We start from the raw sequence: 27,655 nt of genomic DNA, 5'->3' as shown, positions 1-27,655 counted from the left end.
GTCTATTTCCCCATGACGGACTGTCATTAATCACACCTTTGCTGTGTGCTCGTGTCTGGTGGTAATTGTCGGTTGGGTCTATATGCAGATGCATGGGGTGCAGTGAGGATGTTTGATTTCTGAAACACTCTGTTTTGACTGTAATTGGGTATCTCAGCTGATGAAAAACCAACTCCTGGCAATGTCTAGAACAAAATCCAACATCTGTGTGCTTTGATTTCATAACAGATTTCAGTATTGCCTTAAAAAAAATGACCCTGGAAGTAATGATTTTTCCCAGTGAAACCCACTCTGTAACAGCGGATGGGAGAGCCACTGCTCTGGCTTCTGTACACAGGCTGGTTAGCAGCTCTGCTCTCCCTCTTTCTGTTTTTCCTGCAAGGGATGACTGACTGTTTCTGAGATATCCTGAGTAAGGGAAAAGTAAGTAAGGAGAAACAAGTGCAAAAAGAACTGAGCTGAAGGGTCAAAGGGAAAGTGTCATTCAGATACAACGATCAGGGAAAGAAGGAGTGTGTCTAGCCCCGACCAGTTATCCACCCAATGCACCTCATGAAACCCAAGAGCTCGAGCCGTATTCATAGCACAACAAAGGGGCTGGGCACTCTGCTGATTCAGACAGGTGGAAATGAATCCACAGTCTGAGACCCAAAATCCCCATCTGTCTCACTCCATGTCTTAATGGTAACAGAATCACTTAGTCCTGAGATGCATGAGGCTGTCAGCATCCTCCTTTGAGGGCCCCCGTATCAGTGTAGCAGAAGCACGGCCATTCAGCTGCACTTACCCCTAAAATAGCTCCCCAAACGTTGCTGAATGCTAGAGGAGTCACTGTTCCTTATGCCAGCACTTCTCCAACCCATTGCTCTAGACTGCCCTTGATTTCCATAAAGGCAGGGCTGACACAGAACAGTTTCACACAGCCCTTTAAAGCAAAAAAAGGGATGAGGGAACATACAGGATAAGCTACTTAACATCTAAAAGAAAGGGGAGAGCAATAACCCAAAAGAGATGACAAGTTATACACTGCAAAGTAAACTGGGTGGCCAATTAGAAGGAATCAAGTCACCATTGCGATGAGATTAGTGTCATTTACCGGGGCCTGATTCAGAGTCCAGTGAAGCCAGTGGATAAACTCTGCCTGGCTCCCAGACCTTTGAAATGGGCCCTGATGTTCCTCAGCTTTATAGTTTAAAGGCACCACTTCCACCCCATGGAACAAGTCTGTAACTCCACATGGCTCCGTGGTGGGGGAAAGTAGGCTACATTTCCTTGTAGCTCCTAATTACTACTGTTATTCTGTTAGTCAAAAGTGGTATAATTGTATTGTATTGCTGGTTGTTGAAGGAAGCATGAAAAGGCCAAGAGAGTTTCAGAAAGATGAAAACCAAGAGAATTCTATAAAAATATGATGGGGTGCTGTAAAAACTTCCCTACCGTGTCAGATGCTCAGATGGTCTAATTTGGCATGTGCGTCTGCTGGCAGTGTTTAGAGGTGACTGATGGTCAGTCCTTGAGAAACTTTCAGCTCTGTTGTTGCATTAAATCTGAGCTGTGGAATTTTGTTTAGCAGCCCGATGCAAGGAGACCGTTACCATTATATCCTCCAGAATTTCTGTATAAAGCTGAAGTGTAAGTGAAAACAATTTTTTTTTCCCCCAGTTGTCCCGCTAATTCCTGCTGTTTAGTTTTAGCATCATCAAAATGTTTTGTGGAAGTGAGTCCTTTCTGATACTGATCACAGCCTCGAGCAGGGTTTTTTTTCGGAGGGGAAAGCAGCAGCATCTGTTGGAAACTTCATTTCAAATCACAGGTATCTGTTCTGTGATGTTCAGTGTTGCTTCTGACAGTGACACTTTGCATCAGCTCAGGAACAGCCCTCATCCCTGTCAGTACCACAGGAGAGCCAGGGTGATTCGAAGGGAGCAAATCTAATTAGGCCCAAGCACAAGCCTTAAGTCACAATTAAGCAGCATATGTGCATTTCTCTCCCTCTTCTCAGGCTGAAACGTTAGTCATAACCATGCATGTCACAGCAGTGAAACTTGGCTGCCAACACAGGGATCTCACTTGAAGTGTTTCCCACCCATTCCCCAACCTGGGCAGGAGTTGATTTTTTCATGGTGAGATACTGAATGATTGATTGATGCCTCTGGCTGTCTGTGGCATGCTCTCATCCATCTGCTCTTTTGTTGCCATAGGTTACATCGAAGCAGCTGTGATCCCTGCAGGTGCCCGGCGGATCAGAGTGGTTGAGGATAAACCTGCTCACAGTTTTCTGGGTAAAAAGACAAAAGAAAAAAATGTTTTGATTCAAAACTCAGCTCTGTTTTCTGTTAAAATGACCCTTCTCTAAATGACCTGTAAGATGACAGGTTTGTTGTTGCCAGGAGGTGGCTGTTGATTTCATTCTTGCTGCAATCTCTCTCTGCTTTCATGGCTTGGTTTCATGATGTTTGCTTGATGTGATAGTATGTGACACTTACAGGCCCTGTGCAACCTGAAAGGACCAGAGAATACTTTTATATAGACAGAAGAGTTCCCGAACAGAACTTGGCACCGGGTTGAACATAGCTGCCAGGAGCACACACCACTTTGGGGAGGGAGTGGTAAAGAGAACAGTGCCTTTAGAGAAGGAATGGCAGAGATACAGATAGGAAGGCGTCCAGCTCAGACTGGAGCAGAGGCAGGACAGGGCAGCTGATATCCCTCAATAACCTGACCATGAGGTTGCCTGCACCATTTCCCGTAGCAGCAGGTTTTCACTTGATGTTGTATCCAAGACCTGATCCTGCACTCTGAGATGGGCTAGCTGCAGCCTCTAGTCCACCTGCCTCTATTTTCTCAGGCCAAACAATTTGTTTAATCCTCTCTCATTTCTACTTCTGCGTTCCTTTTGAGGGGAACAGGCTTCCTCTCCTCTTTTCCCTGTTGGAAACAAAGTTTTAGACATGGATGGTGGGTCAGATTTGTATGTGAGGTCGTTGTAGGGCAGAGTCTGTCAACGAATTTGTTGTCCAGTTACTAATCACTTAGATTAAAGATTGGAAGGGTATTTGTAAAATGCGACCGGTCACCTACAATATATGTCTGTCAGCCTGGTCTCTGCCTCTTCTCTCCAATGTTAGGTGTGTCATTGCTGTGCAATAGATGCTTTATCTCCCATCTACTTCTAGGGAGACCAAGTCATAGAAATGCTAATGCCCCATTGCCCTGAATTCACACAGGAAGCCTGTGGCAGAGCAGGGAGTTGAAGGAAAATTGTCCAAGGCCCAAAAGAACACCCAGCACATTGAAACATCCTTTGCACACTCAGAGCTGCATGGCCACACATAAATGGGGAATTCTTCTGTCTCTCTTAAGTTCTTTATGCTGTGTGGGAAAACAAAAGGATAGGAGAAAATCCCAAACTTCCTCCTTTATTCAGTGAACTTTTGCAGCTTATAGGTCCCTGCACTGTCAAATCTAAGCTCTTCTTGCTGTTGATGAGCTTATTAACACGATTCTTGTCCTTTCACAACACAAACAGTGTTTCAGCCCTTCCACATGCTGATATTCTCATTGCAGTGGCTGAAACAGATGCATGTTCCAGCTGTCCCTTAGCCTGGGAAATATTAGGTACTGTTTTCACTTGTGCATGTTCTGATTGTCTCAAAGTGAGCTTCTCAGAGCGGAGGCACTGCAAGGTTTTAGGATAGAAAAGCACTCTGAAAGATGGAATTGCTTCCAGAGATCTATCAAGCCTGTGGTAGGAACTCTGAGATGATTATGAAGCTTGTTGCTCTCTGTTTTGCAGAAGGGGAAACTGAGGTGTTGCAACTTGCTCATGGCTATGCAGGGAGTCAGTAGCAAAGCTCAGACTAGGACCCTTCGTTTCTGATTTCCATGTCTTTTGATTATAACCCTCCACCTCCGCAGCCAAAAAGAGACATTAATATCCAGTACTGGGATATAGGATGCCGCTGAAAACATTTACATAGTGATTGTGTCTTAGGATTTCTGGTCTAGTGCCATTGGTTTTCAGTCTTGAGATGCTGCCAAAGTTGGCAGTATCACTGGGAAAGATGCTTTTGTTCTCTGTCTTTCATTCCAGATTCAGGGGAAAAAAAGAGGGCAAATCATGTCATTCAGCTGCCCTTAGGTCAAAAGCATTGGCATTTGTGCCACTTCTTGGTAGGAAGCACATATCACTACTGCTAGTATTTCCACTAATACTGCGGACGGCTTGCTAGGAGAGGATTACGCCTACACGTAAGATGTTTGACATAGCAAAGCACTGGTGGAACAATGAGAGCCAGTGTTTCCTTGGGTTTTGCAAATACTCTGCCTTCTGGAAGCCAGCCTTTTTGTTTGTCTTGGTGGGATTTGCACAGGGTATTTGTCCGGGGCTTGGGCTTTGGCAGATAGCTGCAGCACTGAGAGTCTTATGTGGAGCTAGCGACTGCCCTTCATTGTGACCACATAACCTTGACTAAAGCAGATATTTCCCCACTGGGTGGTGAAGATTAGGATTGTGTACATTTGAGAGCAGGACTTGGCCCTGTGTGCATCACATAAAGATAGATAAAAATCTGGCTATTTTAAAGCTTCTGAATGCTTTTAGCTCTTTGGTTCATGGTCAGGAGCCAGGAGAACCTCTCTAAGCTTTCCAGGGTTTTCTCTTTCAAGGAACACTGGACACAAAGAAAAGATACCCAATGTCTTGCTAACCTAAGCTGAAGAATAGCAGCAGGAGTGTTCCAATAGGACAAAAAAGATGACCAAGAAAACAAAATCCAATCACTCTGATAGGCCTCATAATGCATTGTAAATCCAGGTCTGAGTATGGAAGGATTTTCTATTTCAATTACACTGAAAAAGTTGAGTCCAATCAGGTCCTATTTCCACTCAGAACCGGGTACAGCACTTTGGAAATGAGCCCAGCATAATTTGGCATCATTATTCCATGTGCTGGGAGCAGTGCCTGAAGAATTTCCCTCCACCTACAGGCAACCCACGCTGGCTGCCTTGGCTGGCTGTAACGCTTAAAAACCACCTTGAACAGGAAATGCCTCGGCAGTTTGTGTCCACAGGCTGGGAAGCAAGCTGGAGGGACCCAAGGTGGAAATAAAGGTCTGACTAGATGCCAGGTTTAGAAATAGATTGGTCAGTTCCTGTCTTCCAGCCAACAAGAAAAAAAGAAGTTACGGGTTGTTGCTGGGGTTCCTTTTTCTTTTGCTCTTCTACTGTACGACTTTGAGCCAGAAAAAGCTTAGAGATGTAACAGTGGATTCTTGCTACTGCCTAAAATGCACCCACAGCGGGGAGAAGAGAAAGCTGTGCTTTGCTACCCTATTTGAGGCATAGGGTCCTGGGAGAACTGCAGCCAGCTGTCCACGGCAGAATGAATCCTATGGGTGCTAGCTTAAATCAGTGAGAACTGTTTGGCAAAAAGGGCTCGCAGCTGCCTTCCTGTTTGGACTTTTCCACCACAGTCAGACAAGTTTTGTCAGAGAAGACTGCGTATATCCTGGTCTCCTCAGCTCCTGCCACTGAGCTCTTGGGGAGGCTGGGAAAGTGTTCTTTGTTGCATGCTTTGCTTATTCTCTAAAATGGCAGTAAAGATACTTGCTGTCTTGCAAAGTGCTTCAGCAATGCTTGGATGAAAAGCACAGCATTCAGTAAGAGCAAAAGGCCCTATTCACTCCACTGAATTTAGTACTATCACCTCTGGGGCTAGGCAGAGCCAGGCCTGCAAGAGTTGTGTGTGACAAAAGCCATTGGAGAAAAAGCAGTACCCTGTGTCTAAGAGACATGGGAGTTTTATAGCTGCAGCATTGATCCCTACTGATGGGGCACTTGCATGCAATGAAGACAAACAGTGGCGAAAACACTTTGGCCCAAATACTCTGCTGAGTCTCCAGTGTAATTCCTGCAATCCTCAAGGAGCACCTTTGGGAACAGGGCTGTTTCCAAACTCTCCGTCTCCTCAATCACTAAGGGAGCAATGCCTGCAGCAATCAAAATGAAACCTTTCCCAGAAAAGAGGTCCACAAAGATGAAACATTTTTTTTTTCATCAGCGAGCTATCTTCCTTTGATGGTGAGCTGGAACCAAAGCATAGTTTTAGTCATTCAAGCTCTTATACACTGTTTTGAGCATGTGCCGTGATATCTTTACTAGTGAGCCATACCGCATGGAGATAGTTTTATCTCATCCACAGCTTTGATTAGTCATGTTCACGGCTCCTCAAGGCCAGTGTGATGGCTGCTTTGATCTGCCTGGAAGCCACTAGGCTTTGGCAGAGGAAAGCAGTCCTGCTTCAGAATTCTGTCTGAAGTTTGCAGAAGGTACTTTGTAGATCGAGGAACAAAGCAGGAAGAGAAGTAAGCCGCAGACAGTTATACTGCTGTTGCATGCAATACCAGGACATCATCATAGCCCTAGTCTATGTGCCAAAGAGAACTTTCCTCAGAAAAAACATTCCCCCACATACATCCCACTCCTCCTGGGGAAACCATACCTGCAGTTTCCCTTCACCCTGATTTTGAAGCCTCTAATGGGACCATGGGAGCTGTCAGGAAGGTTTTGTGCAGCAGACAGAAGGATGTTCCACCTTTCTTCAGTAACTCCCCAGGATGCAGATCCTCAGAAAGGCACACACAGACGCAGAGGACATTGCAGCCTCCACCTGCTCCAGACTTCCCCAGAGGCTAGGCACTACAGGTGATGCTCAGTTGGTAAATTGAACGTGCCCTGAAATATTCCTGGGCACTGAGGCCAGTGGTCATGGAGCATCTTGTGTATGGGTTCTCAGCCACCAGTGAAGGGGGGCTGCCTGCGTACTGCTTATTCGAAAGGCACCCTGGAAAGTCCTGGATCCTGAGCCACGCTGGCAGTTGTTTGGGAGAATTCAAGCTGACCTGGGCCATAAGGTATGCTAGGGACCATTTTAACAACACAGAGGTTCCCAGGTGCCTGAAAGCATGTCTGTGCACTGTACATGGAATAGTCTAAAAATAGGTTTCCACTGTGAGATGGTGCCCTGTGCTGGAATCACTTCAGGTATCTCCTCTTACGTTCGGCAGACCCTCTGGGATCTGTGGAGCCAGGCACTTGTCCTGTTGAGCCAAATAAAACAGTTTTTCAGGAAACCCCCTGAAGAGAAATCTAACAGGGATTTCCCTCCTCTTAAACCTCATTTGAGGAAGGGATGAGCTGGCCCTTCGTTTCTTGAGGGAGCCTTCATTGTAGTAGCTACATAAAAGGCGTTAGACGTGGCCAACTCGAATAAAAGGAAAATCTATGTAGAATAGCCCAGTATCACTACAAACACTCCCACAGTAAATTAGACCTAACTGGTAAGTCAGCTGTGTTGTGCAGTTGACAAGAAGTCCAGTTCCTTGTCTCCTAAGTGTATTAGGCAATTATATATAGCCTAAGCACACCTAGAAGAGTTTGCTGGCTATGGGGACTTGATCCAAAGAGATGACAATGGGAGATTTTCCTGTTGACTTGAAAAGGCTTTAAATCAGCTCCTCTTACCTTCTTGCAACACACTCAGTTAAGTGAAAGCCAAGGTTGTGTTTTTTACTGGAAGGGAATAAAATAGGCATGAAATGCTGGAGGTTAAGAAAACATCTTGTTAAAGGCTTAGCCAAAAGACACAGTTAACCTTGAACTAAGGAAGCCCAGTTACACGTGGGCTATTCTGTCTGATGTCAGGGCAGATTTGGTCATGGTGCGTGGATCTCCACAAAGGGGCCTGGGACTTTCTCTCTGTTAGAACAGGGTCTGCCAATTTTCTCTTCCCTCAATGCATCACACAGACATCTGAATAACTGTGCTTCCATTCTAATGTAAAAAACACATAAATCCCTAAATCAACTTGCGCTGACGACTCAACAGTAATGTGATGTCCTTATGGCCTGAGTTGTCTTTCAGTGTTTGAAGGATATCAGTGATGCTGGTGCAATAGGTTATGCTGGAAGAAAGGACATGTTACGCCAAGTATCTTTTCTTCTCAGTATTAATCTTACAGGGCTTCCTTCTGCAGTAGAGCTTTCTTCGTTGTCCTTACTGATGCATAGAGGCACTTTCTGACAGGACGGATGTAATCCTACAGTATCTGACCTTATGCATGTGTGTCCAGCTCGTGGACTCTGAAAGGAGGGTGGTTGTGGCAGGCTGTACCTTGCCTGCTGATGTTTTTTATTTGTGGCCTGGTTTGCCTCAAACCCAGGGGTAGATCATATATCACCTGCTTCTGCCTTTTGAGAGCAAAGAAGGCATCAGGAAGTATCCTGACCATAAGCTCTGCTTATTTCTGATGCTGGAGCTTTATAATGCCTGTCCAGTTTTTTAACTCGCAAAAAAGTCTCCGGAGTAATTTAGAACAACCTAAGGGCCACTCTAAATTGTGCCTGTAGGTAGTGCTTGCAGGTTGGAATATTCTGTCCACTGACCAGTCTCTGCTTTGTAGCTTGACTTCTCTTTATAACTGTGACAGCTGAATGTTAACTTGTTCGATGTTTGCATTACAGAGCACACGCAAACTCAGGAACAGTTTTATTTTGCACTTGCAAATCTTCACGTGTGTATAAACACAGAGATTCGATTGATCTTTTTCTCAAAGAAAGTTTAGGAAAATACAGTTTCAAAAGCTGGTTCTGCTTGGAAACTAAAACAAAATGCAGAGTTGTCTTGCTACGTTTGGAAGGAGAGTTTAGAGATAAATGATCTATGAATTTTATGTTAATGCTTGAAGATCAGAATAGGTTTCCTTGTATACTATGTGAATGAGAATCTTTGAACCCAGCTGCTGCCAGACTTTATTCAGTCTCAGGGTGGGCAGTCTACATAAAAATATACAGATCTTGCCTTGCAAACCAGACTTCGGTTTACAGCCACTGGTGCTCTCATACTATTTCATCCCAAGTATCAGTTTAATAGCTGTAAGAGTGTAACACTGCAAGTATGTAAGTGTTTCACCAGAAGTATCTTCAGGTCATACTCAAGCAGCTACTCTGTGGTATTAGATTCTTACATCATGTCCGCCAATTCGGTATATGTGTCCAAATTTATGGTACCATCCATTTTTCTAAGATTAAAATCTAAATAGTTAAATTTGAGAATAATCCTTAAAGTGATCTAAGTGTTAATTTCCAATATACCAGATACTCCAGGCATGTTCATTTTACATACATGCCTACATGTTTCCCATGTAACCTTTGACAAATAGTATTTAGGTTATTCCAGGAAGAATTATGGCTCTAACTGATTGTTCTCTAATTACGCCATCTGTTTACACTCTGCACTCTGCTCAGCTTGGATAAGGAAAATGGGCTAGTAAGTTTTGCACTTTCCTAGTCAGTCACTTCTACTTTGTGGTTCTTGCTTGTTAGCGCAATGCTGTAATATTTTATTATTACTTTTAAATCCAAATTAAATCTCTCTTCACTGAAAACCAAAGAAAAACAGTTGTGCAAGCTTTCCTTTGCAAAAGCAGAGCTGTATACGTAACTGAATTCAACAATACGCCATGAGTATGTGTGGTTTTTGGACATGCTCCTGAAATAGGTCAAACTGTGCAAGAGTTCTACCATTTAGTCCTAAATTAGTAGCATTTTTTCAAGGACAGTGGGTAGTTATCTTTCATTCCTTTTATTTCCTTTATAACTCCTTCTGCACACTTTTTTCTTCCTTTTACATTTTCTGGCAGTGGAATGGCACAGAGAATGCCTCAAAGTTTTGAAACTGGAGAATGTTGCTTATTTGGAAAGCAGATCGTAGTAATTTTAGGTAGTAAAACCTTAGCAAGACCAGTTTATATAATGTTATTGTTACTTAATAGCAATGTTAATATAATCAGAAATGCCTTCATCAACCAAAATACAGAATATGCCCAAGTTAGAAACATTATGATGAGTCAGCTAAAATTATACTTTTTTTTTTCTTTTAAACTCACATCTGTTACAAGGCTACTGCATCTTGTACTTCAGGTGGGCTGAGACAGAAGCTCAATAGTCTATATTGTAATTACAAATTCGCTTACATTTCATTCCATGGTGTTTGATTCATTCCAGCTTTAAAAGATTCCAGTAAGAGATCCATTAACAGCGACTGGAAAATTGAGCTTCCTGGTGAGTTTCAGATCGCAGGCACTACTGTCCGGTACGTGCGAAGGGGTCTGTGGGAGAAAATCTCTGCCAAAGGACCAACTAAAATACCACTGCACTTGATGGTAACTTTATATCCTTTGTTTGTGTTTCTTAAGTGATGCAACATAAAGGGTTTATATCCTAGCTGAAAGTTAAATTTTGATTGTTTGCTTCCTCACCAGAGTTTTTTAAAGGTATGCTGTAGTGCTTCCCTTTGCATTCTTTTGCAGCATTGCAAGGGCTGGAGAAACCCAGCTCCCTGTTTAAAAATAAATGATGCTGTATTCTGGCAGAACATGCAGTGTCCCAGTAGGTTTGTGTCCAGTACAGGATACTCTTGTAATGTGTTACAGACAATATGACAGGTCCATTCTAGAGGACATACATAGGTTTCCAGGGACCTTCTTTACTTCATGGACATACCTGCTCACACACATGAAAGGATATTTGCCAAAATATCTTCTCAGCTGATGCCAGAACATATTCTGTATTTAAATACACTGTTGCTCTAACAGAAGAGATGCAGATTTGGGATGTACAGATGATACGTTGGAATTTGACCCTCTGTAGTGACTTAGTTGCACACAGAAATGTTCCGTGGTTTTTTTACTTTTTTTTTTTTTAATTTTATATATTTTAAGGTGTTCTTGAAAGTTTTTCCTAATGTTCAACATAGTCCTTCTGTTAACCAGGCATGTCATTTTATAAACAGTCATATGGCTGCTGTATGAGAACATGAGTGAGAAGCCCACAGGGGTGAGAAGAACAGGATTGTAGTCCCAGTCCTGTCACTAATGGGTGATGGGGTGACTCATGGGCCAGTCCCTTAATGTTGGTGGTAACCTTAATGTTTCTATCTGTAAGATAGCTGTAATAATGCCTGTCTCATATAAGTGTTACTAGTTGAAAGTCTGCAGAAAGCTTTACAGTTTCTATAGCGAGGTTTGCATACATAGAGTATTTTAATGTATGCATTGTTTCCTGTAACTTTTTTATCCAATTACATTTTTCTGTGTACTGTTTCTTTTCCTTGTGACTTTTTGCCACGTTTGTTCACTGAAGGCTATCTGTAAGCACTGCTAAAAATCAGAAGTCTCTCCCTTTCCTCACCTGAATTGTTTGGCTTGCTGGTGTTCATTGTGCAACATTTCATGGCCCAGTTTGAAAAGCTCAAAAGTTGCTTGAACTTTTCACACACACACACAAAAATAATAGTAATACTCCACTTTGTCAGTACTTCTCTGTGTCAAAATATGCTGCATAGGAACATGAGGTGTTTTGTCTTTGCTTTTTCAGACAGGTGAGTGAGTTTCCTAGGTTCACATACAGACCAGTGTAAAGCTGGATTCAAAGAAGTTACTACTGAAATAGTCAGTGGTGCAGGTCTGGGCACACCGGCACCTTCCTACTCAGCCATGTAATTCAGGGTCTACCCACACAAGGGAAGTGTACACAGGAGCCATCTTCATCATCAGAAAAGTCAGCTTCTGCTTGACTTTGGCCTTAACACAAGTCTTCTCTCCTGAAACCAGGACAAAGTATCTTGTACTGCCAAGGTCTTCCTAACCTCATGTAAGAAAAAGGAGTTACACAGGTATCGTTTGTGAAGATGCTGTGCAGGGTTCCTTTGCCAGCTCTTGGAACCTTCCAGGGTGTTACTTCGTTGAGGTGTACTGCAGTAAAATTTGGTACCAGAGTTTGCGAACTTCAGCATCAGTAGAGCTTTGTTTTTAAAGAAATACTCATTTCCCCTTCATTAAGGAGTAAGCATCTAGCATAGGAAACTAGTGATTATGAGGTTCTCCCTGAGTATTCTTTTCACGTACAGACTGGCATTTTCAGCACATATGAGCAGAGGAAATTTTCCTTCTTCGCCTTCCACCCAGAAATGATTAAAAAGGAGGAAAGTAGAAGTTACCAGATGATTAAAAAAACCATGTGGCTTAAAATCACTGCCAGTCATAAACAAAGCACACGTGAAATCTTTTCTTCAAATCAGATATTAATCTTTTCCTTGATACAGGGTAGTGGGTTCCATTCTTTCAACGCAAGAAAGGCAGGATGGTTACTAGTTACCTCTAAATAGAAAACTGTTGTTCAAACAGTGGTGGAATACACTGGACTGACAGAGAGCCAGAAGCTTCAGTCAATCCATTGTGACCTGCATTTGAAACCAATTATACACACATACACACACACCCCAATTATATATGGCTACGAAATTGCATGAAATTGGTTTCATATGGGCCTTTAGATTCACTAGTCTTGCACCCATATTGAGATAATAAGGATTTCGTTTTAGGAGCTGGTTTTTAATACTTGAGGCATTTCTCCAAGTGCATTGCTGTAAGTATATTTCTTGGAGAAATTAATGTTTGTGTAACTAGGCCTGTGCTAGACCTCCTCTTGGCAACAGAGGACAACCAAACACTCCCAGAGCATAAAGATGCTTTAGACAAGACTGATTGATCAATTCTGTAGAACAAGCTGTTTGTATCTCATGCACTTGAAGAAAGACAGAGCAGGACTTGAGTCCTCTGCCTCTGGCTGCCTGGTATTTCAAACTGTGTTTAAAAAAAAAACATTCATCTTTGAAACTGTAATGATGGCTGGCTAGTTTCAACCTTGGTATTCAGTTCTGGTAGTAAGGCTCCCTCTATAGCTGAAGCAAAATCATACCTTTGTTCCCCACATCTTCTGGAAGATGCTTTTCTGCCCAGGGTTATGCACTGTGCAGAGCAACTCATGGGTGCTGAGTTTGTGTAGCCCCACAGTGTTTCCTGCACAGACCTCCAGGATGTCAGTGGCTGCAAGCTGGGCCCCTTCTTTCAGCACATACAGTTATTTTTTTTGGTTAAATGAGCTTATGACAGCTGTAGTGAGATTAATGGTTAAGTAGGAGTGATTTCTGCAAATCTGAATGGGAAACGATTATTGTTGGGAGAAAATAGCATTTGCAACTTTGCTTTTTTTAATTGGGCAGCTGCTTGCTTCACTTATGATAGCCCTACTTAAAATATCTTATTTGATAAGGTGCTGCTCCTATTTCAGTAGGTGACAAGAGCCAGCAGAATTCACCTGTCTAATGCTGCTGAGATTATGGGATAATAAGTATCAGTAAGTCTAAAGCCACACCATCAGCATTACAGTAGTACTTCTATGGCATTTGTTGATAGTGTGGTAACTCAGATTCCATGGACCTCATACTCCATTGGGTATCTTCTAGTCACTTCTGACTCAAGCCAGTGAAAGTGAGAGTCAAATGAAGCACAACATATAAATCAAAACAGGACCAGAACTGTCATCTGCCTGTGGTGAAAAAATAAGCATTTTTCTCTGTTCCTCTGTCTTTGTTAATAGTGAATTTTGGAGTAATAACACTAGAGACATCACATGTGACTCCATGGGAAATAATCAGCCTGCTGTTGGAATCAGGTTTCACTTTCCTCCAGCAATATGCAGGGTATGAAAAAATATATATTGCCAGCAGCTGTATGATATGGCTCTTCCTTGTCATCCTCAGGTTTCTGAGACGATAACATCCTGCTCCTACAGCTTGTCAGCAGGAATAGTCACACTCACTTTGAGTGCCACATTTCCCAGGAGACATGCCTCCTGGGAAATGTGGCACTCAAAGTGAGTGCCAAAGTCAAAGTGACTTTTTTTTGCATTAGTTGTTTTTGCTTTCAGGAAGGATCACCTTGTTCCTTCAGAGGTGTTAATAAACATTTCTGCCTTCAAACTATGGACTGCTGCAGCCCCACTCAAATGCAACAGTAAATGCTGCAGCTCACAGAATCACACAATGGTTGAAGTTGAAAGGGACCTCTGGAGGCTGTCTTGTCCAAACCATCTGCTCAAGCAGGGTAGTGCAGAGCAGGCTGCCCAGGACCGTGATCCATAAACAGTACAGTGTTAACCCAGAACTTCCCCATTCTTTACAAAGGTCCCCAACCATAAGCCTGTGTCTCTGCATGAGGCTTGCAGACAACTTGTTTTCTAGAAAAAAAGGGTAGGACAAGTATGATGAGTGACTTTTTAACTCTAGACGCTCATTAAAATAGTTGTTATATGAAAACTGCTGATTTAATGCTTCCCGTTGTCTTACTATTTCTCTTTAGATAGCCAGTGGCCTGCTGATCGCATTTGAGGCTTAAACAAAGTTATGCACCAAATTCCAGGTTTAGGCATCTCCATGACTGTTTTAAACATCCACAAATCATGAGCACTTATTGCTCCCACAGATGCCCTGATTTACCAATAACACTGTAATTTCAGGCTTCTAGATAAAGATTTGGTTGCCTTTCATGAGGTACTTATATTTTAGAAATATTGGCCTGAGGCAGCATTTCCAGCATTACTGTCTCTGCAGTCTGTTAGCTTTCCCAGTACACAGTGCGTTGTAACGGCCTTTCTTTTCCTGCTGAACCAGGTGCTGCTATTTCATGACCAGAATTATGGAATTCATTATGAATACACCATTCCTGTAAACTATACTGCTGAAAACAGAAGCGAGCCAGAAAAGCAACAGGATTCTTTGTACATCTGGACGCACAGCGGATGGGAAGGGTGCAGCGTGCAGTGTGGAGGAGGTAAGGCCATTTGGAAGCTTGGTGGGACTTGCTGTACTGTGTTTGCGGACACCAGCCGTTAGAGAAGTGCCTGCACAAGACAGTGTTGCCAAAGCATGAAGGAAACTGGCCATGGGAATGGACGTTGCCATAATGAACTCAAATGAGAGCTCATTCTCACCAGCTCTCCCAGCTATCATCCACATCCCCACAGTTAATTTTCACCCAGCATTTTGGCAGGGACACTGCTTTGTCGGCTCGTTACCGTAGGCTAGAACTGCACCTGGATTAGTGCTCCACGGATGGCTCAAGGCGCTGTGTGCAGCCCCATATCTCAAGCCTCCGTCACATTCTTGGAGCAGAGTTTTCGCAGGTGTTCAGGCATGTTCACTGAAAGACACTTCCTTCCCCAGGGATGAAACGGGGGCAGTGCTGCTGTGACAACTCCTGGAGATTGCGTCAGACGCTCTTAATGTGGGGTGGACTTTCTGGGAGTACATGAGCACACTGCGTATCACACTTTTCAGATGATCCCTACTATGTGCTGATAGATTCGCTGAAACCCTGGGGGGAATTGATGCCTGTGGAATCAGAGAACTGGTTTGTCATCCACTGTCATTGAATTTTCAGCGCTGGAAGGAGTAGGTTTTTCCCTGAGGAAAACGGATCATTTCCATGCATTCTGGCCAGTCTCTCTTCACCAGCAGACCCAATTATTTATCATATTATATGACACAAAGAAAGAGCGCTCATCTTCACATTTAAAGGCTCGCTGCCCTTAGTGTACTGAAATCATGGATTTATTTTTTTCTGTAAACAGAACTCGTTTTAAAATGGACACTTACTTTTACTCATGTTTTAAACCAATAATTTCTTAGAGCCATTAAACCCTCACATGAATGAGTAGGAAATTTGTTTGTGGCTCTTTTGATTTGTGTTGCAAGCCTGCCACATATTTGAATCAAATCAGTACCTGGCAACATGGCTCCCACCAGTAGTAGCTTGGATGGCAACTGATCTCTTATATTTTGATTGTCAGATGCTTTTACTACTTATCCAAGCTGGGAAGGGCCTTTTCCCTTCCATACAGACTTTTACAAATTTTTTATTAACAGAATTTGAGTTATTTTTTATTATCTGCTGCACATCGTGAATAAACTCAATTTGATCCAGAGTCAGGGTTAAGAAGAGGATCTGAGAAACCAAAATAATTAGCAGTAAGGCAAAGTCACATTGTGCAGGGTTGGCATTTTCCTTGTCACTTCTGGTCATTTTCATGCCGCCCTGTGGCACAGCTTTCCTGATGTCACACAGCGGAAGGCTGAACCCTGAGGGCCACACTGCTGCGGTGGAACTCCTGATGCACAGACAGTTTATGTGAGAAATGCTCGCTATTCCTGAGATGTCTCCTACTGGCAGGGTTTTTAAAGTAGTATGTCTGGAGGACCAGAAGATGAGAAATAATTTATTTTGGTGGCTTAATTTCACCTCTTTGTGAAATACAAACAAGCCCAGTTTATCACTCTTGAACCCCCGTCACTCCTTTTCAACCTGGCTCCTTCTGAATGGGGAGCAGCAAGAGGCAGCTGTCCTGTCATTACCAGTCACTGAGGGGTGGACGGTTGTGTGGCTTCAGCTTACGTAGCTGGAGCATCTGTCCTAGGTGATTACAGGGCACAGCTACATGTGGAGGAGGAACCAGAAATGAAAGCAAATTGTTTTCAAGATCGTTTTCGCATTAAACACTAGAAAGAGAAAGCCCAACGTGTTGTTCCTGTGAAGCAGTCAATTTCACAATTATTGGGGAAAGATTTGTAACTTTTCTGAAAAAAACCAGAACAGTACAAAGGTAAGACAGAAGTGGGAAATAAGATTGCTTGCAGAGGTGGTAGGTCTGTGTAGATTACATCTTGTAGAGATAGTAGGAGCTCCTAGCTTTTGAGTTTTGGTTAACGAGTTGACATGGTTTTCTTCTTAGCCACTGGCTTCCTTTTCAGAGTTGTTTTTTATTTGACTTGTAGGTGAACGGAAAACCATTGTGTCCTGTACTCGAATTATTAACAAGACCATGACACTGGTGAATGACAGTGACTGCCAACGAGTGAATCGCCCCGAGCCCCAGGTCAGGAAATGTAACACACACCCCTGCCAGTCACGGTAAGGAGTTAAAAAATAATAAAACCCAATATCCTTTTCCTTCACAAATCGCCCATTTCCAAAGCCTCCATCTGGTGAACATGGTGAAAATGTCTAAAAGTATTGGGACACATTGTTAGCCATAGTAACCAGCTGTAATATTCATTTCCTTTTGTTGTTGAGCAGGTCAGATTTTCATTACCTCAGAGTCCATTTAATTTGTGGCCAGTAAGGCCAGATTCCATGCAAGCTGCCTTCATGCATTGTTTGGGGATGGTTTTCTTTTCCCTTTGGCTGCCTCCTGGGTGACAGAGCAACTTGTAGTATAAAGTTAGACAAGAGTGCAGTGACTGCATATCTAACCTTTTTTTTTTTCTTTAATCACCACAGAGTAGGGTCTGATTAACCGTCAAACAGCGCCACAGAAAACCTCGCAAACAACCCACAGCTTTTAAGCTACTATAGCTGACCTGCTGTGTTGCACGCCTGATCTGTATTAACATAGTTCAGAGTGGGAGTCTCTAAGCGAGGAGTGTCTCTTCTTCATGTGAAGTTTATACAGTGTCTAGCAACACCTGCGTAGTTTTGGAAACGTACCTGAATCTTGGTGAAGTGAAGAAATTATGATGAAACACATTTTAGGTGCTTTCCTCAGTAAGGGTGCTTTTCTGCATCAATAGGAGTAATTAGAGATCTAACAGTAATAAGTTCTAAAAATAATAAAAAGCTCTCTTTAATTTGGCAAGCACTTTTAGCTGAATTAATTTTGATCTGCATTGTATAAAAAAAGACGTTTCTGGCCAAAATGACAAAACACTTAGAGGTCTTTTCCAACCTCAATGATTCTATGATTCTATAACACGGGAAGGCAAATCAATTTGTTCAGTTTGTTTGCTAACAAAAAAGTTCACTTTTGCTCTGCAGTAATGTTTAGCATTGTAGAGTAGTGTAGATGCGCCACTTTTGATAGTGGTTAGAATATAAAAAATATTTAGGATAAAGCTCAACAATATCTAAAAAAGCATATTCAAAACAACCTGCTAGCTGTTGCATCTTGTATAATCAGACAAGCCAGGGAAACATACCTACAAAGCTAATCCTGCTGGCAGAAACAATAGTGAAAATGAGAAACAGCACACTTCCTTCTAATTAGACCTGCACTGTGATTAAAGTGCCCTGAAGCAGGGAAATCCAGTGTCAGGTTATCCATCAATAAGGCTAGGCTGTTTCAGGTTTCATTTTCTGTCTGCACTGCCTATTATTGCTGCTGTACAATATTTTGGCCATACTGCTTTCAGTGGTACCGGATGGTATAATGAGATACCCCATGTGCTTCTAGGTGTGTAAGGAGAGCAAAACTCCCAATGACTTCAAGGAAACAACTGTCATTTCCATGAGGAAGTTTCCTAAATTCAGTGATGCTGGGATTTCTGTCATGTCATTGTCTCAGAAAGACAGAAACAAAGAGCATCTGCTTGTGTTTCTGCCCTGGCATGAAATATTTCTTCTAGACCTTTTGTGAAGCCATTGGGAGGAGACTGGAGTAAGCCCAGGCAGGTATATGGAGGGGTTCCAGGTGGTAGAGATGAAGAAAAGCAATTTACAAAGCTCTGGAAGAAGTGGGCAGCTTCTGCCTCCACTAGCTGAGAGCAGCAAAGGGAGGTCTTGGCCATCAGGTCTATTAGAGCCATAAGACCCACAGTGCTGTTTCTCAATGGGATCTCCATGACCTTGAGTCCTTGGTGAAGTCTCCTCTTTGTTGCACACTTTCACCATGACATTGCTGCCTGTCCAGGGCAGTGACAGTGGGTTAGGTTAAATCACACAAAACCTCCTGAGAAAGGAATACTCTGTTCCTATATCCAGACTGTGTTCCTTTGAGGATTCAGGTCCAGCCCTTAATGTTATTCCAAGGTATCTCTTCTTCTGTATGGAGTTACCAGCCAATTTATAGCCACAATTTAGCTCAGTTCTCCCCAGGAGCAATTAGCGCTGGCACAGTGACACTCTCATTGGTCCATTTTTTTCAGAGCAATGACAGCAAACACCAAACGTGCTTAGTACCCGGAAAGGCCACAAAATCCTTGCTGATGATCTGATAGACCACACTCCCTCACTCCCTCTGCGTAGACCACACTTTCACACTTAACATGCTTTTGACTGGAAACATTTTCAGAAGCACATTCTCTGTGCCTCTGTAGAATTTAAATTTCCACTTGTGTTTGCCCACCCAGATATTAGAAATGCATGCTTAGCATATTCTCTGACCAAGAACATCTTAAAGAAACCATTCTCTTTCACCATGTCAATGCTTTTTTTATGAGCCCTAAATTTGTTTTAGGGTGTCAAGTAAAATTATTGTAGCATCTTGTTACAATAAGGTCCTTTCCCGTTTCCACTCAGACCTAAGCCCTTTACCTGAGTTCAGAAGAAGGAACAATGCTTTCCTTTCTGGAGTAAACCTGCTCTGTTTTGTGCGTTTTGAACTACATTTCCACTTTTACTCAAAATTTAAGAGAATCACCTTACAGAGAATTTATCTCTAGAGAAGGGTCTTATGGCCAGCACAGGACAGGGTCGTAGGACGCTCAGTCTCTGTTTCTCTTTTGGATGTGCTGTGTGACTTTAATTCACTACCCCACACTGTCGCTTTGCTTCCTCTCTCAATCCATGTATAACCTGGATTACAAACTCTTTGGGATGGTGTGAGATCATGTTGTATAAATGGAGGAAGAGGAGGAAGCTATTGCTGTTGAGATTGTAATAAAAATTTAAAAAATAATAACCCACATTATATATATATAAAGTGATCTGGAGAAAAAAAAAGTATGATATTAATAACAGTGTCTCTCTTCCAGCACGATCCCAAAGTGCTTTGCAAATTATATATCCCTTTGAACTTCAGCCACCTCTTGGGAGAGCCAAATAACGTGGGGCAGGGGACAGTAGTTTCGTGAGGCCAAGGAGAAGATTATAGAACTCTGCAACTGCAACCCAGCATCTGAAAAAAACAAAGCAGGATTGAAAAAAGGATTGGATACACTGACATGTTTTAAAATTAAACGTCAGAGAAGAGAATTTTCTTAAGGGTTTTGTTGAAACTGGCAAAAATAAAAGAATCTTTCATTCTTTATTATTGTTACTCTTTCACCTTTTAAAAAAATGCCTTTTTCTTCCTATTTTATTTTTTATGTTCCTTGACCCTCTTTTTCCATTAAATTCTTTACAGCTTCCTTTCCTGTCCCAACTGCACCCTATTAGCACCTCTTTATTCTAATCCTTTGCCTAGCTCTTTAGATATTTTTTACAAAACCCTGCTGTAACCAGATGGAATCTGGATTCTTGCATGCGGTGCGTATGGGTTGTTTCCAGCACACTGAACACCAACCCAAATATATAGGCAAACCCAGCACTCATGTTGGCACAAGACTTAGAAATCACAGATCACATCAGCTGTTATTACTGAAAACATAGGTCGGCCAGTGGCCACACACTTCAACATGCATGGCTGGGTCTATGAACATGAAACTGCTCCCCTCTAATGCAGGAAAAGAACCAAAAACACATGAAATTTCCCAACTGTTAGACTTGTAATGCCCTGTATGCAAACACTGTTAATTTTCCTTCTCTTTGCTGTAATAGATTTTAATAGAGGTTGAGTTCTTTCAGGGACCTGCTGAATATGGGGTGTTCCTACACAGATGCTTAACAGCAGCACAAAAGCCAGAAATCCCTGCCTTCATCTACAGAAAACCACAGGAGACCTGAGCCCTTATTTTTCACTGTTTAGGACTTGAAAGTGTCTCTTGATTCCAAGCGTTAGTTTTCTGCTACTACCAGCAGCATAGACTCCTTTCCATAAACTGATTTTGCTCCACAGTCTCCTTCCCTCACTGGAAGGCTCTCCTGTGACTTTGCTGTTCATGTGGGTCAGGATCTTTTATTTCCAGCCTTAATTATTCATTGTCATTTTTCAGCCATTTCTTCTTGCATCAGCTTTGTTCATTTGCTTATACAGTATTTTCCCTCCCTAGCTCTTTGCCTTGGGCTAAGTGCCATATGATACAGCAAACCAGCGTATCTCCTCCTTCCTTCATTTTGCTGGCCTAAATCCATTACTTTTCTTTAACTTCTTATTGGATCAGAGATTGTGCTTCAATTCTTCGTTCCCTTGGTCACCTTGTCTACTAGTGCTCTAATTTATGTTATTTAAATTCATAATTTGAGTGCATAGGTGACCAGAATTGTATGGAGAATCCCAGTCTCAGTCCAGTCTAGCCCTTACACAGTTGCATTCATACTCTCCTATCTTCATCGGCAGTAACTCTCCTGATACGTGCTTTGCTTTTTTCATGGCTGCATCATATTTGTGGCTTACAGTCATTCTAGATGTTTTCATCCTCATTTGTTTCAACATATGAATCCTACTTTAACGCAGAAATGCTTGTTATTAGTCCCTAAGCACACAACCTTGCACTTTATGCTATTAATTTTCATCCTATCTCTGTTATTGCAGTACTCAAGGTTATTCAGTTCTTCCTGTATGACATCCTAATCCTCTGTTGCATTGACAATGCTGCTAAACTTTGTATTGTCAGCATTTTCCCCAATTTTTCAGCAGTTTTCTTCTTTTTGTGCCAAGGTCATTAATGCACATACTAAATCAGATCAAATGCAAGACAGATCTTTCAGGAAGTCCACTGGTAACTAATCTAAATTCCTTTCATACCTGATATTCCTTTACAGCACTACACTGTGGCCAGCTCTCACCTACCATATGAATTACACATTGATATCCATGTTTCCCAGCATATCACCAATTTCTCCAACTTACATAAGCATTTCCAGTGCGGCAGAAGGAGTTCTTTACTGATAACCAAATAGATTAAATCTACCACATTTCCTTTGTCTGGAAAAGCAGTTATTTTAATCAAAGAAATACAGCCAATGAGTTTTGCCTGGAGGAAATCTATGTTGCATCCATTTACCACTATGTCGTTGATTATTGTTTCCCTCCAGATCCGCTCTAAAAACTGGCATGCTGCTGAGGTCAGGTCTGTGGTTACATGGATCGCTTCTTTCTTTCTTTCTTCTATTCCCCTTTCACTTTTCCATCCGTGGACTGGAATCCAACACCGTGCTCTCCAAGGTTCACGCACCGCAATGATGTCCACTGGGGAAAAAGTGAAGCCAGTTATAAGAGTCAGCCAAGGCCCCAGCTGGCTCAGCACCTCCCCGACCTGCCCGAAAGGCTAGTGACCGCTCAAAGCATGGTGCCTCAGTGTGCGATGGTTGATAGTGCCAATTGCTTTGATTCCTGGTCTGATTTAAGCTCATGGTGCTTATTTGTATGGCCCTTGCTGTTCGAGAGTCCACCTCTCCCTTTAGACCCCACCATATACCTGTGACAGTGCTCTGTTTAACAGTCCAAGAATACAGAAATCAGTCTGTCTCCCTGATTCTGGTCTGTTTGCACCACGTTTATTTGTGTTATCATCACAGGTAGATGGGGAGCAGAACGTTTTGAATTTATTTTGTGAGGTGAAAATCTTGAAAATAGTAGAATTTGGGGGGGAGCAGTATGATGGAAAACTCCTTGAGAATGTTAGCAAATTACTTGCAGGGCTGTATGGAAATTATACTAAACTGGAGGGACATACTGAGACTGTCTGTTAACCGAAGGGACTGAGCTAGACATTTAATGGTTCCAAATGGGTATGTTCTTTCATTAATGCAGTCAGACTCTTTTGAAACCTGTACGAATGTTTATCATCCATAAGGTTCAATGGCAACGAGTTCAAAACCTTACTGTGCCTTGTGCTAAGAAACATCTCCTTTGGTGTGTTTTGAATTTGGTTACATGAAAAAAAGAAAAGAACAGCCATGGGGAGGGTTTCAAATCATTTTAGCCTGGAAATCTGGCATAAATAGTAATGTTAGCACCCTCTGATCCAAGGAGGCACCACGTAAGAGCTCATTTTGAAGTACTTCCCAAAACTGGAGTTGGGATCTCTAGAATCAGTCTGAGCTTAATGAATTTGCCAGGACTGTGCTGGACTCCATGCAAGACACGGTGGCTGCAGGCAGCTGAGCGAGCGGGCAATGCTGCGCCCTGCTGGCTGCTCTTCAGGGAAACCATCCTGGGCTGCCGGCGGCGGGAAGCTGCAGCAGGTCTCCAGCAGGTCTTGCAGGAGTAGAAGCCAAATGCCGTAGACCAGAAAGCCTGGGACTCTTCTGGGCACCTTTGTGAGTGGGTAGCTGATGTCCTGTTGTGGGCACGTCTGGTTATCACCATCCACTAGAAGGAGACAAAATCACATGCGTTGCAGGTTGTAGGCAGTTCATCGTGTACAGCAACAGTCAATCGGTAGTTAATTAGCTACTGAAAGACAAAAAGATATTTTCAAGCAAATCCAGCAACTCAATTCAATGAAGCAATTATGGAAAAGAAGTAAGAGAAGGCTCGGGAACAGAGAGAGAGTAGAATGAGGAGGGCTTATTGGCTACTGCTAAATGCATTTACATCAAATAATTCAAGATGACTTGCTAGAACAGAAGTTGATTTGGCATTAGTTTTTACATGGAGTCATGAGACAGGTTTCTTAGCTTTGGTGTAAAACCCCAGGCTCGCATACATCACAGTTTTTTCCATTATAATGTTTGACTCAACAACCTTATGGTTGAACATTTCCTTGTTTTAAAATGTTAAATGATCTGTGCTTCTTTGGTTTGAGGCTCTTCAGGCCAAGTGCAGTCTTTAACCACAAAGAAGGATTAGCAGGATAATCTAGCGAAATATTTAATTGTGAAATTCACTCCTACTGCTGCCTGCTGTAATGCTCTTCACACTGTTTGCGTCCTGTGGTGTGAGCTGAGGAAAAGGCACTGCCTTCCTTGAAAGGCAGGGAAGGGAGCTGGGACACCAGTTGCCCCATCAAAGATACACCAGCCATGGATCAGGGTAGGGGTAACTCGCTGCAAAAGGGCTCTGAGAGTGCTGATATTCTGTGCCTTAGCGTAGTGAGGCGGCTGCTAGCAAGAAGAACACCTCCTCACACCAACACCACACTGAGTCCTCAGAAACTGAGTGATCTGCTTGATTTGGGGAAGGGAGGAGGGAGAATACAATGTCTTCCATCGAAAAAAAACTTCCCAAGGTTCATGTAAATTATAAAACATTGTCCTATGGCTGATCTTATAATTGGTGGGAAATTAAAAAAAAATAAAGCTGTCAAAATGATAATCACTAAAGAAAAAAAGAAACCTGTGTGAGTGAAAGTTGGCAAGTCTGTTAGCAGAATGACTACTGTACTGGAAAATTACTGAGCACTGTTTATAAAGGCAATCAGACAGGAATGTTAGTCTTGGAGTCCTACTTTCGACATCAGCAGCTGTATTATTCTACTAGATTCCTTGTACTTTTTTCCAAAAAAAAAACCCCTTCTGGTGACTGGGTGTGGCCCAACCTGTTCCCAAAAGTCAAGATTCACCTGATTATTTTGACCCCAGTATAGCAGAGATATGGTGGAGAGTTTCAGAAGTGTGTAGGGGGAGAAAGATACAATAGCAGAGTGTGGGTATTTCATGGAAATCATGAGTCCATTTGTAAACAGTGTTTTCTTGCTTCTACATATTCAAGCATGAACTTAGTTTGATAGCTGTAAGCAAAAACTATCTGACTGTCAATTCCACATGACTGATTCTCAGAAATCTTTTCTAATTCTTGTTGCTAAAATTATCCAATATGAAATCCTGGCCCCACTGCAAGTTGGTCTGAGTTTTGCCTAACATCAGCAGAGCCACAGTTTCACCCAGGTGCCTCAGAAAACTAAGAGCAACTTCAACATGATTTTTCATCACAAACTGGTGCTAAAGCCAACCAGTGCTAACTAGACATGGAGTTATCCTCACCTGTGCAGTAGTGCAACAATGTGTGTTAAACTAAAAGGTATGCAATAAAATCTATTAGAAATAGAACCCTCAGATTACACTGCTTTGGATTAGTTTCTGTCACAAGTGCTTTTTCAGACTAGCTATGTCTTGTTTAGTAGCAAATTTCCTCTGATACTTTATTCAGCAGTAGTACAGGCTCTTAACTAGTTGTAGTTAAGAGCCAGTTCCAAAAAAACCAGGTTTAATAAAAGCAGAAAAATTTGTGTTATTGCAAATGTGTCTTTGGTCACATCCAAGCTGTTATTGTGAAAGCAGGGAAATTAATTTCACTGTAGCATTGGGGAGGGAACAAAAGTAATGCAATCCCTGTAGATAGTGAGTGCATGTGCAAATATGTCATGGATGTTTAGTTAGTGGAACAGAACCAACCTGCAGGCACCAGTCTTCTGCAGGGCTCGAGACAAATAACCGGGTGAAATTTAATGGGCTGCAATATTTACCCTAGAACATGTAATGGCTTTATGTTATGAGGCTACAAATCTCTGAAAAGTGACCTCATGTCTTTTGATTGCACTCCTCCACCCCATTCTTCAGCCTTGACCCATTTTATCTTCATAGCATTTTTTCCCAAATCTTTAGCTACAAGTCTTCATTTGCAGACATTCATCTCCCCTCAGTTTATGTACGTAGTGCTGTAGACAATTTTTTTCCCAGAAAATGTGGGAGTCTTAGGCGAGTAGGTAGAGTGGATAATTCAAGGTTAATGACTAATCCAGACCATAGAAAGATCAAATGATGAACTGAACCTCCAAAAGATATTTCAAGTTTGCTCCAGGGGCCTGCCAGATGAGTGTTGCCAAAGCAGATTAGAAAAAGAACTCCCAATTTCTCAGCAGAGATACTGAGAGGTCAGAGGTTGAGGAAGACTCAGAAGACAAAGATTTAAAACAGCCCTCTCAGATTGCATGTCCTGCCCATCCCAGCTTTTTGAGGCTACAGAAAAACACACCCTTCTGGGCATTTTTTAGCTAGAAAGACAGCCACTGACTGGGTTAAAAAATCTGTGCTTAAAAGCTCATCGCTTTCTTCCTAAATCTAACCACCAGCAGGGATCATCTAGCTCTTGAATCTTCTATAGGGGTAAAATTACAAAAAATAATACCGTGGATAAAGCCATCCCTATGGTTGTGAGAAAGATGAGTGTGTTTGTCACATAAATCAGTGCTTGTTGGAAAAATGAGAGGCTCTTCAGGGACTCCAGCTAGAGCACTCACATGGCCTAACAGAAGGTAGGTTATAACCTGGGAGGGAAAGACCAAACTGAAAAGAACTGCGGTGTCAGGCAATCCCTAAGATCAGTTTACAGGCTTAAAACATAACTGTAAGCCAAATGCTCTATATGATATACACAGGGCTTAGTGTACAACAGTTAATTGGCTTAGTTAATAATACAGAGCTAGCTTGGTGTTTTGAGTTAGAACACTGGAATTATTTTTTACATTGTCATAAGAAAAACACCGTTTTATAAAAAAATGAAAAGTAAGTCTTGTTCTTAAACACATCCAGGTGTGTTCAAAAGGTGTAATGACAGTGTAGAGAGGAAAATCTGCCTGTAGTGTAATTTAATAGTAACCATAATGTGATACTATTTGTACATCACATTTTTCTTCCCTGTGTGTATATTACTTGCAGATAGTAATTATGCTAATACCTTGCTGCACATTCCTTTACCAAATGTGAAACTGGCAGGAATTTTCATATTTAATCACTTTATCCATAAATCCCTTGTCTTTCCGCTTTGGTTGTGAACGATGTTGTTGAAATATATTTGCAGTGATTCTGTGTCTTATAGGCACTAAAATAGTATTTTTAGCTGCCTATGAAGGGGGCTTCAGGAGAACTGTGGGGGAAGATCAGGGCACTGCCAGTACTGCACATAAGACTCACGTCTACTTGTTTGCCAGATCATTTTTACAAGCCATTGAACCAAGCAGAGATTTCACTGGGAGGACGAAATTTTGTGGTCAAAGTGATCATCCCCTTGATGCCTTTGAAAATAGCCTACTTTACTGATATTATTATTATTCAAACATTTAATCTGTCACTTGTCTCTTGGATATGAAACTAAAACCACCACTTTAAAATAGCCTTTAATTTCTAAGTGTTTTGATTCCATGTTAGCAGCAGTTGTCACAAGTGGGATGGAGTGGGCTGTGAGGTTTCAGAGATCCCTTACAGTATAGCCCCACCTTATTTGTAACCATTGGGCTCGGATCAGGGATGGATGCAGTGGATCGGTAGCTGAAGCTGGCCATACAGATGCCACTCTGACAAAAAAGCTGGAGATTGCGTTTTCACCACAGGCACAGCTTTGTATTGATTCCCTGTGTTTTGGCTCATGCCCTGTGCAATCGTTCTTCTCATGATGATTATAATATTTGTTTTTTCTGTGCCAGTTTTCCAGTTACACTCTGTCATATCTGTGCTAGAGCGGCACTAACTAGAGACCACTGAATAGGGTAGAAACGAGGTGATTTCTCCCCTCCACAAGAGCAACAACAACAAAAAATTGAAAAAGGAATTTTCCTTCCTGAAAGGAAAGTCGTAACTTTACTTCTTAAGGCATCTTGGAAATAGTTGGCATGCTGCGTGCTGCCCATCCTAAATGCAAGCTCACAGACAGCCTCTGCCAAGAATGTATTTTTATCTTTCTCCTTTGCTTGCAGTCCCTTTCCCTTTTTGTTTTGCCAGTAGCTGTAGATCATAGTGAGAATACAGTGCTGAAGTGAATATTAGTTCAGTGGAGCCTGTACAGAAACCGTTCCCAGCCCTGTGACTCACATTCAGCTCATAAAGCAAAGTCACTCTTTCCCCCGCCATGCCCTTGTTGAGTGGTTCTTTCACCCGGGGAGATAA

General features: G+C 42.2%; 1 protein-coding gene across 1 annotated transcript in view; it reads left to right on the top strand.

Annotated features, from left to right (window-relative positions):
• ADAMTS17 (ADAM metallopeptidase with thrombospondin type 1 motif 17) overlaps positions 1-27,655 on the top strand; it is a 197,576-nt gene that overhangs the window by 142,877 nt on the left and 27,044 nt on the right. Inside the window, exons 16-18 of the mRNA XM_076348704.1 lie at positions 10,065-10,222; positions 14,572-14,731; positions 16,732-16,867. Of these exons, the coding sequence (XP_076204819.1) occupies positions 10,065-10,222; positions 14,572-14,731; positions 16,732-16,867 (454 nt within the window). The remainder of the gene's footprint in view (positions 1-10,064; positions 10,223-14,571; positions 14,732-16,731; positions 16,868-27,655) is intronic.

The sequence above is a fragment of the Aptenodytes patagonicus genome, chromosome 10 (assembly GCF_965638725.1).
Source record: "Aptenodytes patagonicus chromosome 10, bAptPat1.pri.cur, whole genome shotgun sequence".
Lineage (NCBI taxonomy): Eukaryota > Metazoa > Chordata > Aves > Sphenisciformes > Spheniscidae > Aptenodytes > Aptenodytes patagonicus.
Note: the sequence above shows the minus strand (reverse complement) of the source record. Positions and strands in the feature narration are given on the sequence as shown.